Genomic DNA, 12,150 nt, shown 5'->3' on the forward strand with positions numbered 1-12,150 from the left:
AAATGTCGACACAGTCCCGTGTGAAGTCGACCCCAGACGCACGCCCCCCACGCGGCATTCGTGGTGGTGCGCGTCTGTGCGTGTCCGACTATGGTATGCAGTTTCGTCACCACCACCAAGACAACCACCATCACCAACAATGGTGCCCCGCCCTGAAGCATAAGGGAGAAGAAGTAAAGTCTGCATCGCGTGCATTCCTCCCGAGGATTAGGTCGCGCTAGTAACGGTCTGGCACCGCCACAGTCCAAAGGGGAAGAATCCATGAAAGTTAACTCTCCTGAAACACCTGGCGCACAATGGAAGAGACTACTTCTACGCCGCCCAAGAAAAAGGTACGGGAATTCGAGACGTAATATTTCAGACATGCGTGACACAGACCTCTGTGAACAAGGCGAAGTACAGGGTGGGTGCAGGTAAAGTAGCCCCCACACTCATGCACATATGGCTTTGTGGGGCTGCTTTATCTGCACCCACCATGAAGTTCTAGGGTTTGCGTGTAGCTACACAGCTACGCCAAAGTCGAAAAGCATTAGACTCAAAGCGTAATGTACCATTTAGTCGAGAAATGTTAGATGTTGTCTTTCACTGCAAAAGGGCTCTAGGTAGTTCACGATGCGTTCGCCTTCAGTCAACCTGGGGCCCTACAGTGGAAGGCCCCTCTACGATTAGCCCTTAAGCAACCAAGGCCGGCTTTTCCTGGTTATCCAGGTAAGGTGCAAGCAGTGATGAGAAGGATCTTAAGGATGTGGTATCAGTACGGTACGTTTGTCATAAATTGCTCGTGGTAAACTCTTTTGGAGGTTATGGCTGTGACATCACATCGTCCATCGATTTTCATCGCTTCTACAAGCCTATGAAGAGGTGTATACGAAAGTGTTACCCAATGCTGAAAAAACAAAAACGAAAAGGAAAACAGTGTCGTGTCGAACATTTCAATATTACTTGCAGCCCAAGAAGTCAAAGTCGAAAGAGCGGATCCCCGATCCAGATACTTCTAGTCCTGAGTTGCGCGGAAGATTCTCTGTTATTGCGACCAGTGCTTTCTGTCGTGAAATTTTTGCAGAGAGGCTGCACCTATTGCCACTAGTCGCAAAGTATTGTTTCCTTCCAGCCTAAATCAAAAACCAAGGACAGGACTTCCGATACTGAGGTCCCGCGCGAAAAGGTAGATATTTACAGAATATCACGTATTTGCGTCCAAGCACACGACCTTTGGTGACAATGCAATTCCGTCTGTTTGTGCAGTCAAAATCAAAGGCATCATTGAAGGACAAGACATCGGAATCTGCGGATCTGCCGCCTCAGGGAAAGGTACGTAGAGGAATAAGCTATTTTTCGCGCGTTGCGGGTAGGAGACTTTGTTAGGCTTGGTGAGGGTGACCTCCCCCGCAGTAATGTCCCTTAACTGATGTGCATTTCCGAATGACACTCCGGCATTTCACTCCTGCGAAAGCAGTTCGGGGTCCACCTCCGCAGTCTTAGCGTTGGCAAATGACGGCTTTCACTTCACTGTCTGTGCCTAACATTGAGATCATCCTTGCAGCGCTCTAAGTCAAAGTCCAAGGAGCGGGTGACCGCATCAGGTGCTAGTGATCTTGATGAAAAGGTATGGGCGCGACAAATCATGAGAAGCCGTCATGGAACACTTGCAGGGACGTCTTACTTGTGACACAACTACAATTTTTTTTCTCAGCCGAAATCGAAAACGAAGTCCAAGGCTCCCGATTCGGCGCCTTCACAAGGAAAGGTAGTATCTTCCGAGAGGGCTATGGGTGTCATATCTGTGCCTTACTGGCCTCCGCTGAGAAAGCAATCCGTCTCTTTGTACAGTCAAAGTCAAAGACATCATTGAAGGAAACGACAGCAGTGCTAGCAGGTCTGCCAACTGAAGAAAAGGTACTGGGGGAAGTCATCTGTTCTTACGCATGTTGCAGAATCTTTGAAAATAGTGCGTGGGAAACTTGTCAAAGTTTCAAAGACATATGGCACACGTTGAACGTGCCAGGTCCTGCTCTGGAACATCAATCCTGTGGAAGCGCCTCAAATTTACCAAGACAGTTCTAAGGGTTGAGTTCCGTGGTTCGCCCAGCTGAAATTCGTGCCTCCCGCACGGTGTCCTGTACAGTGATAGACAAAAGTTCAAGGAACACGCTCTGAGGCAGACCTTCCTCCGAGTGAGACGCTAGCACCGAATCGTACGTTACGGACTTGCAAACAGGTGACTGGGTTACCTAGGCACATGCCTGTAAGTAAGTACGGCCCCATTCGGTGCTGGCGTCTCACCCTGAGGAAGGAATGCGCCGGAGCGTGTTCGCATAAACTTTTGCCCAACACAGTACATACAGAACCATACAAACCAAACTTCACTGAGCCTCCTGAGTCTAGCTCCAGTAATGTGACCGCCGTTTTCAACAAATCGGGGCGAGAACGTTGTCATTCGGGATGACGGTTGGCTAGGAGCGTGCTATATGGTGAAGTTCATTTTTAAGAGTGTGGACGTGATCTGGAGCCCCTACGCTTGCACACTGAGTAGTAACCCCTCTTTTCTGTCCCAAACTTTACGAGCGATGCCGTACATGGCTAGCTTCCCTTCATCCGCCCAGGTGCATGGCTCATTGCGGTTCGGTGCTGAACTGAGAATCAGTTCAACTTTGCGCGCTCAAAACGTAACGTGACGGCACTGGAAAAAACACGACTGGTCATCGCTAGGGAGCTTGTGACCAATCACAGTGAAGCTATGCGTTTATGGCGCGGTCCGGAATAACAAAGAGTCGAGCATCGAGTCCACGTTTCGCTGAGCGCAGCTTAGGCGCACGATCTTTTCAAACTTTCGCTGGTTAGTAGTTACGGTACGATAACTACTTGGGACTAGTTTCATGAGTCTCGTTTCGTTGAACAGCCGAAGTCGAAGCAAAAGGCAAAGTCGTCTGAATCAGCGGCTTCGCACGACAAGGTACCGCAGTACTTCTAGCTCCTCCTCACTAAGAGAAGCCAGCAAGATTCGTGTTATCCCACACACGCCAGATGTGATACCAGATATCCTCTATCCCCCCTCTGTAGAAATCTAAGCAAAAGACTATCGAGACAGCAGAGTCTGCAGAATCCCCGCCCGTTGAAAAGGTAGAGGATCACGTCCTATATGAACATTATTTCATTGTAATGTTTACAACTGAGAATGCAAATTTATATCTTAAACCAGCCAAAGAAAAAGAAGACAACCGACCCTGCTCCATCGCATCGCGATGAAAAGGTACTGCCTTCAAGAATGTTTGGATAGATGACTTATGCTGTGCCATGTCATTCGTTCTTTAGGAATCGAAATCAAAGAAGAAGTTGGAACGTGAGGAACAGGTAACGTCCCCTTTTAATGTGCTGAGATTCTGTAGATTCTGACAACGGTTTCTGATTGCTTTCAGCGTACGAAACCAAAGCACAAGGTGGCGGCAGCAGCACCGGTGGCTGCGGCTGCTGTTGAAAAGGTATAGTGGCAAACACAAAAGAACGTGATACATATATCGTATCTGGTCAATCGGAGATGGAGTCATCATATCGGCCAATTTCTTTTCAGCCTTCGGACGTAACAACTCAGGAAACAACTGCGGTGGTGTCTACAGCAAAGGTAAGCTGGATATACCATTCTGGAAACCGGTGCTCCGCCGCACAAACATCGGGAGTGAGAGCATCGGCTATTCCTATTGGTTCTCGTTGAGCACGTGACCTCTACCGCAGCTGCCCCATTTGCCGTAAAACATGGAATGTGGGTTCACATCGACTTGAGCCGGCATAACTTGTGGGCGAAGTAGTCCCTGTAGCACCTTGTGTGATACCTACTGCAGTTACTCTAATGATTCGATCGCGACTACTGATCCTTTCGTTGTATACTATAGGCTTAGTGCGCGAACATGACTGTGAAGCTTTCTGTAACCTTTTTTCTTTTAAACGAGCGCCGCGGAGCAACTGTAGCTATGAGAGTTGTACTGACCTAAACAGATGCAGAGAGGGCAGCAGGAAGGAATGGGGGACAGTGGGGGTTAATATGCGTTCTAGGCCGACTTCAGGGGGAACTGTGCGGGCATTTTTTCTGGAAAGTCTGCCGGAAAATCTAGGGAATACCTCGGACAACACAGCCAGTGCGGGGATTACAAGTTGCGTCATTTCCCAGCCTCGGCGTGGCAAGCGATCATCCTATGCCACCGCTAGCTGGCCTGTTGGAACTGTAAACTTCGGAGAGTTACTAGTATTGTACAGACTGGTTCATGTGTAAGTGTATTTTGTGTTTTTGTTTTTAGACATCGGAAGTCACTACGGCGGCCAGTGACGTACCCCCGGTTCCCAAGAAAAAGGTACGGTAATGAATTGCGTGAAAAATCCATAGCTACTGCCTAGGTTAAGGCGGACTCACTTCTTAAGAAAGTCTATGGGGAATTTTTGTTCGCAGGGTTCCCGTAAACCTCGAGAAATTTCTACACGAAACCAGCAGAGGCGTGTTCTGCTCGAGTGTATCTAGGGAATGACGCATGACAGGCCTGAGGCTATCCACTGAATTTTGGCGAATTTTCAATTTTCAAATTTCTCAAATTTTCAATACATGAGAGTCGATGGGAGATGCAACAAAATCGCTTCTCTCTGCTCGCCCGCCCGTGATATTTGGACCAAAATGATGTCATTCCCTAGAGTTGCAGTCTGGGAATTGATTGCAAACAACAAATTCGACAACCTTACTGCAGTTTTCCAGATCCCTGCGAATAAAAATAATGGCTTTGTCGTTTGCTAACATGTTCGGCACGCTGGCGCCGATTATATTACTTCCTTAGAACGCGCGACAAAAGCAAAGCGAAGAAAACAATTTTGGGACGGTGCAGCCAACCCTCCCCGAAAGTGAACGTTAATGGCCTTAATGGCTTATACAGACGTTCAAACTGTAAACCGCAATGTTTCGTTGGGTGACTTCTGCTATGGCCTATGGGGTGGCCCATGTTTGCACGGTGAGCCAAACTAAGATGCATGAAGGCGAGGCCAGAGCTTGTGCACAACACCATCAAGGGCATAACGTAACAACACGCAACACGAGCTCAATGCATTGTCAGATGCTCAGATACCAGGGTGTTTCACGAAAATACTCCGGCTGAATAATTCGCAAACGGCGCCACCTATCCTTCATGAGGCGGGCAGGAACTGGCCGCTCCGTTTCTCATTTGCATGCGCTCGTTAATTAAATAAACATCCCGACTTTTTGTTTTGCTTCGCCGGGCTTTGGTACCTGTGCCGTATCAATGGTCACTATGAGAGAGTTCCAAACCATTAAAAAATAGTTTCGACTTTTTGTGATTTTTTGAGTAATTAACTCGTTTCGGTTTACAAATTTCTTGCGCGGAGCTGGGCAGGAATGCGCTCTTAGGCTCCATAGGCCCATTTCGCCGTTTGTTATCCCACGTGACTGCACTGACTTTGTAACAAACGGAGTAGCTCCGCTGTAGTTGGGGGGGGGGAGCAGAAATTCGTCCACTAACACTGTCCATAACCAACGGATGGCTGGGCCCGGGCGGTCACACTCGGGAGTAGGAGAATCCCATTGACGGCCGCTAAGTTCCTTCTCTAGGGTCCTTCATTATTAACTCTTTGATTCCCACGGACTCGGGTTGGCATGGTCGGTGGTGCAGTCGACGATCACCAACTAGAAAGTTGGTGCGAGTTGATGCAGAAGGTGGCTCGTGTGAACGCTGCCTTAGAAGAGCAGCAAAAGGAATTCATCCAAACATACATGTCGATTGTTTGAACAGGTACCTACTAGTCGAAGTTTTCACTCTATGCAACGGGAATGCGTGTCGGTTTCTACAAGCTGAATTACTCTGTTCACTCAGGGTTCCAAAATGAGGAGCGAAAGAGTTGGAGAGAGCGTTCCCATGCCTCTGGAAGTGAATAAGGTAATTGCTCGTTCGTATCAACTTCGCTGGAAAATAAATATAGTTTGTTAAGCGAGCGATCGAGCACTCCGTGAAAGCTTTCACGCCTGCCTCAATACTGGAAAATGACTGGATGCTTTCTAAAAGCGCAGCCCCGTTTACTATCATGATTGTGCAACGTTCGTTAACGGTGGCTAAAGCGTCGGTAATCGTTGGGCGTCCCACAGCCGACAGCTGCGCTATACCAACGTGATTCTAGCTCGTTATAGGTGTTTTGAATTAGGTTGGTCACTGGAAATAACGAGTCATAATTGTATTATAACGTAACGACATATACAGGTGTAGAGCAAAAGTGTAGCACGGGTTCCAGCTTTTATGCACAGCCACCTCCCGTTAGTAATTCCAGCGACAGCTTTCAATTCTATTACCTTCGTTCCTTGTCATGTTCTTGCTCCGTATATGGTCTGTTGCTGGTGCAGTGCAATGGAAGGGTGCATAGGAGGAGCAACGGAAGGTGCTCTAGCGTTGTAGCTAGCTGCATTAGTTTGTTGCTGCACAAAGGAAATCAATCATTTGTTTCTTACATTAAAGGGGCAATAAACAGGTATACAAGGCACACTTTTAATGTATCGTGATACGTTGCCGACGGTGAACGTTTTCAAAAAAATTGTTGCCGCAAAAAAGTAAATAATGATGCCAAACCGACTGAATATTCATTGCACTCTTTCGCCCTTATGCTCCGCCCTGCGATCTCCTGGCGACAATAGCGACACGTCATTTTGACGTCGCGCATCATCAGCCATTTAGAATGTGGGACGCCTATACGTCAATTTTGTTGTAATATCGAGAGGTGAGGTCAACTCTAAACACATTCCCACTTGTCAAATCCAAGATAGCCAGTTCAAACCGTACCAAAAACCCTCAATATTATATTTCACGTGCGCACTATGTTTCCGGTGCTGTATTGCTCCGCGAGGTCACCGCGATGTCCCCACAACCGGTTCCCTCGCGAGCTGCAGCTTGTCTCAGTGGGGTCCGTCATTGGCTAGGAGAACGAAAACTCCCCCACTTCCAGCGCCTAGAATTCGGTGTTGCTATACACTGGAATATAATGACGTGACTCGGTTCCAAGGATAGAGACTCGCGCGGATTATGCTCTTTGAATGGCATTGTTTCGTGTTAAAGACGCTCGCTAGAAGCAAAATAATTTCATATTTCGATATCGTGAGCTATGTTCTTTCATTAGGCATAATAATTGGAGAATGTTCCTCGACCTGTTTTGTGCCCCTTTAAAACTCGTTGATGTTTCTACTTCATATGCTGGAATCGGAGCACTCTACAAATGTATATCTCTCTCTTCAGGAGCCATCGAGCAAAGGATGGTCGCCTGTGGTGCACGGTGTGATAGGAGCAGCCTTGCTTGTCATTTTAGTCCTGGCCATGATTGGGTTGTACTGGGTCATCAAGCAAAACATCCACGGTACAAAACCAGGTGCCACAGAATCTGTTCCAGGCCCCGGCATTATGACCCCGCCAGGCGAAACCACAGGCGATCGATCAACAAGAAAACCAATCACCACCGCTCCAGCTCCCCCTTCTCCGCCACCTCCTCCTCCCCCTTTCCCACCCCCATTCCCTCCACCACCTCCCCCGCTGCCTCCTCCACTGCCTCCTCCGCCACCACCCCCGCCTCCACCTCCGCCTCCACCACCCCCGCCTCCACCTCCGCCTCCACCGCCTCCGCCTCCTCCTCCGCCTCCTCCTCCGCCTCCTCCACTGCCTCCGCCACCACCCCCGCCTCCACCTCCGCCTCCGCCTCCGCCACCACCCCCGCCTCCACCTCCGCCACCACCCCCGCCTCCACCTCCACCTCCGCCACCACCCCCGCCTCCACCTCCACCTCCACCTCTGCCACCACCCCCGCCTCCACCTCCGCCTCCTCCTCCACCGCCTCCTCCTCCACCGCCTCCACCGCCACCGCCTCCACCTCCGCCACCGCCTCCACCGCCTCCACCTCCTCCGCCTCCTCCTCCACCGCCTCCTCCACCGCCTCCTCCGCCTCCTCCTCCACCGCCCCCTCCGCCTCCTCCTCCACCGCCCCCTCCGCCTCCTCCTCCGCCACCACCTCCACCACCTCCGCCTCCACCACCTCCACCTCCGCTGCCTCCACCGCCTCCTCGGCCTCAGCCTCCACCGCCTCCTCCTCCTCCTCCACCTCTACCGCCTCCTCCTCCGCCTCCACTCCCTCCCCCTCCTCCGCCTCCACTCCCTCCCCCTCCGAGGCCGACGGGCCCAACAACCCCACCTAGACCCACTGTGAAGTGGGACACAGAGATCGAGCTCTGCAACTCGAACGACTGTAGGGAGGTCAAAATGCTTATGGACAATTCCTTGGACAAGAGACTAGAACCCTGCCAGGACTTCTATGCCTTTGTTTGTAGCGAAGCTGAAAGAAATTTTGCTACTATGTATGACACAGTGCAAGGTGGGACACTGAAGGTACTCGAACACAATATTTCTTCCGACATCAGAAGAGAACTTTGGAGTCCCGTACCTCTTCAGGGCCAAACCGTGTTCCAGAAAAGTGTGGCATTTTTCCAACACTGTCGCGATGTGGAGAAAGCGATGGATAGCAACTTCGATGGCATGAGATACTTCCTAGAACAACATGGTATCACTTTCGAAGAGCGTACGATGTTGTTCGACCCCTTGGACATGACAGTTAGATTCGCCTTCGAGTTCGATATTCCTATTTGGTTCAACTTTACTGCGGAACGGGTCGGTACCGGATATGACATCGTCGTCGAGGAGCAGTCCGGAATTTCGCGGGAAAAATTTACATTGAATAGCAGGGGGACTAACCTTGATAAAGTGCAGTATGGACACAACATGCTGAAAAATATATTTGCCCGACCCTTCGATTCAATCTACATCTATGAAGTGATAAAAGGCGTGGAATTTGTATACGAGACAGTGAGGAACAAGCGACTCGGAGCATTGAAACGGATTCCTCTCTCGACACTTCTGGACGATGACATTAACTCTGGCCTGACACACCAATGGACTACAATCCTTTCTCACTACAGTAATCAACATCTTCCAGGTAATGCCTACGTAAAGATTCGTGAACGCGCTCGCAACACCTTTCGATTAGTGTTCGCTGTAGCGAACAATACGAACGCCATGAGGAGCTACATCGCTTGGAGAACTGCCGATACACTTTTTCAAACTGGTGCCCAAGTGGTGGAGAAGGATACAGCGAAAGACATCGAAGATCATTGTCTGGCCTTGGTGCAGTCGATGCTGCCTCATACAATAGGTCCTTCTGTGCTTTTCAAGACAGTAAACCAGCAGAGAGTAAATGCTGTGAAGAATATGCTACACGAGATCGTTGCTGCCATCGACGATTCCTTCACGCGGTTTACGTTTCTTAACAACTCACGGGATACTGCCAGACGTAAGCTGGCTCTGATGAAGATGAATATTGGATACAATTCAAAGTTCGATACACCCGATAAAGTTAGAGACTACTACCGCAATCTTCCAGACTTGAGGGGGTCTTTCATTGATGATTTCACCAAAGCAAAACGATTCCAGTCCATGACTTACTGGGATCACATTTTCCGCAACGATGTCGACTTTATTAACAACCTTTACACCGCCCAGATTCCAGTGTTCGAAGCCAATGCGCAATATACTGTAAGGATGAACCTGCTGACTATACCACCTGCCATGATGTACAGCCCGCTCTTTGCACTTGGAGGACCTACTGACGTGAACTACGGTGCTCTGGGACGTCTTATGGCTCATTACATAATGCATGGCTTCGGCCTGTACGGGCTTGGATTCGATGGCACAGGAGCCCCGTCGTCGTGGTTCCCCGGAGAAAATGTGATAAGCTATGAGGCTATGATGTCCTGCATAGAACGTATTGCATTGACCGCACCTGGTAATAGGTATTCAGTAACGAGCAGCCATGAAAAATTCGGGGACGTCCTAGGAAGTGTTTCTCTCCTGAATGCTTACAAGAAAGCTAAGGGTTCGAGTGCTAAGATGTTTTATGTGTCCTGGTGCCTCCTCTGGTGCGGCAGGCGGGCGTCGCCTGGTATTGCGTCGGACGATCTTCGGTGCAATCTGCCTTTGATGAATTCTGACCATTTCAGGGACACGTTCTTGTGTCCCTATAATTCACCGATGAATCCGGCACAGAAGTGTGAGTTCTGGTAGGAGCACTCGTCAGGAAATATAGATGAATCATAAGCATGTTTGTTCTCACTTTTTTGTTTTGCCTGGTTTAGTTCAGAATGGGTAACGTGGTAAAAGAACATCGTACGTGGAAAACATTACTGTACTACTGTCGGAGACAACAGTATGAGATGCGTGCAACGTATTTCTGGAAGGAAGATTAACGGCAAGGGTTTCTTAATATTTGTGTGCACTGTACGACGTGGCGAAAAAACTGACGTGTTAAAAAAATAACGCACGTGAACAGAGTTGCATGTAGATGGCCCTTCAAGCTGCTATCTGTAGGACACGTGACCTCTCCCTTGCCTCGCAGGATGACTCCACAGGGTCACTTTCGTACTTTCATTGTACGCGCAGCGTTAGAAAAAGTAAACCGTTTAGGGTTTAAATTTATGCCTTTTGGGAAGGTATAAATAGTTCATACCCCAGTGGAGGAACAAAACATATGCAACTTACATTCTATGTTGTGCTCGAAATTCCTTGCAGCGCTTAATAAGAAAGGCCCCGCTATGTGATGAGGAAATTATTAGTGTTGCAATAATGGTGATGACGACTCAGACTTGTTATAATAAAACTTGTAATTTTGATTGCAATCGTATCAAGGTTGTCTTCTTTAACTAAATGTAATGTCCTTTGTTAGAGATTTTAATTCCTGTTGTGTTTGTATCGTCCCTCTATGTGTCCTATGGTTTTCCAGGGTCTCTGTTGTGCAGAATTAAATACTTACATCTATCAGAACTTGTAACTGAAATTAAAACCCCACTATTTCAAAACAACAACTTTATTACGGGATGATGGGTAAGGAGTTTCATCGCGGAGGCGATACTGTGCCCAGTGCTGGAGGTGAGGCGGGGAATGAAATAATGATCCCCTTCACAATAAGGATCTAAGACCTGTGGTGTCCAGATAGGTGAAGAGAGCCTTGAGGGCTTGGTGCTGGATGCGGCCGGGGACCAAGCAATTTTGTGTGAGAGAGAGGGGGCGGGAGTCTAGCTCGTTGAGGAATGTGGAGAGTACGCTTTGGGAAGGTTGGTAGTTTGGCTATTGCAATGATGGTGGTCACGTATAGGACTTTTTCTAATTTTCATTGTAATTATATTAAGAATGTGTTTCTTATGTTTCAGATCGTGAAGGTTTCTTTTGGCTGGATTTTTCCCTTTCACAGATTGGCATTACAATTCCCAGCACTATTGGCATTAATAAATATATTTCCACATGTACTTTTATGTAAGACTGCCCTTTGCATGTCGATTCTTGCACGCAAACCGCCCACTGCACAGCTGTTGTAGTGGGGAAAAAATTGCGAGTAAAGTCGGCCCATCCAGAAAAATCGCGAATGAAGTGGGCCCAGGTGCGACGGAGGCATCGCTTTGCGTTGTTACCAGCGTGTATATCCATACTTGCATGTAAACTGTCCACGCGCCACCCACCGCGCACGGAAAAAAATTGCGAACGAAGTCGGCCCAGGCGGAAAAATGTGCGACGATAAGCGCACGGGTAGCTCTCCGGCCAGGCGCCGCACGCCGGTAAGCGCATGGGTAGCCCCCCGCCCACGCGGCACCCAGCGAGCGCGGAAAAAATCGCGAGTGAAATCAGCCCAGGGGTCAATAAACGTGCCTACCAGTGATCCCGCATTTCCTACGGCCAGACCATATACTACTAATGAATTTCAACGATGGTTGTCTCCCGTACTGTTATCTCGTGTCACGAATGTGGTCGGGTTCGTCAGCAACTCCAAGTCGACATTTGCAACATTTTACTGGGAAATATAACAAAGGTTAACAATGACATCAGGGCAACAGTACTGGTATGGTCCATATGTGTCGGACCCCTGCGAAGTCGGGTGCTGGGTGCGTCCAGTGGAACGGTCGACGATGACGGGTCACGGCACTCTTGCGCTGGTGGTTTCTTTGATGTCTGGAAAGCCCACAGCCGCACACGGCTCCAGTGCGATGTTCTCACTCAACCCATCGCATCGCAGTGTTCTCACACACAAAGTCCG

General features: G+C 49.0%; 1 protein-coding gene across 1 annotated transcript; it reads left to right on the forward strand.

Annotated features, from left to right (window-relative positions):
• Positions 1–211: 211 nt before the first annotated feature.
• On the forward strand, positions 212–10,532 carry LOC135366224 (neprilysin-1-like). The gene is made up of 15 exons (XM_064598894.1): positions 212–332; positions 1,112–1,165; positions 1,246–1,311; positions 1,544–1,606; positions 1,694–1,747; positions 1,831–1,896; positions 2,900–2,953; positions 3,061–3,120; positions 3,200–3,250; positions 3,313–3,351; positions 3,417–3,479; positions 3,569–3,619; positions 4,290–4,343; positions 5,862–5,924; positions 7,266–10,532. The coding sequence occupies exons 1-15, from the start codon at positions 297–299 to the stop codon at positions 10,128–10,130; spliced, it is 3,639 nt and encodes a 1,212-aa protein (XP_064454964.1). The 5' UTR covers positions 212–296; the 3' UTR covers positions 10,131–10,532.
• The last annotated feature ends 1,618 nt before the right edge of the window (positions 10,533–12,150 follow it).

Source organism: Ornithodoros turicata, chromosome 8, assembly GCF_037126465.1.
Source record: "Ornithodoros turicata isolate Travis chromosome 8, ASM3712646v1, whole genome shotgun sequence".
Taxonomy (NCBI): domain Eukaryota; kingdom Metazoa; phylum Arthropoda; class Arachnida; order Ixodida; family Argasidae; genus Ornithodoros; species Ornithodoros turicata.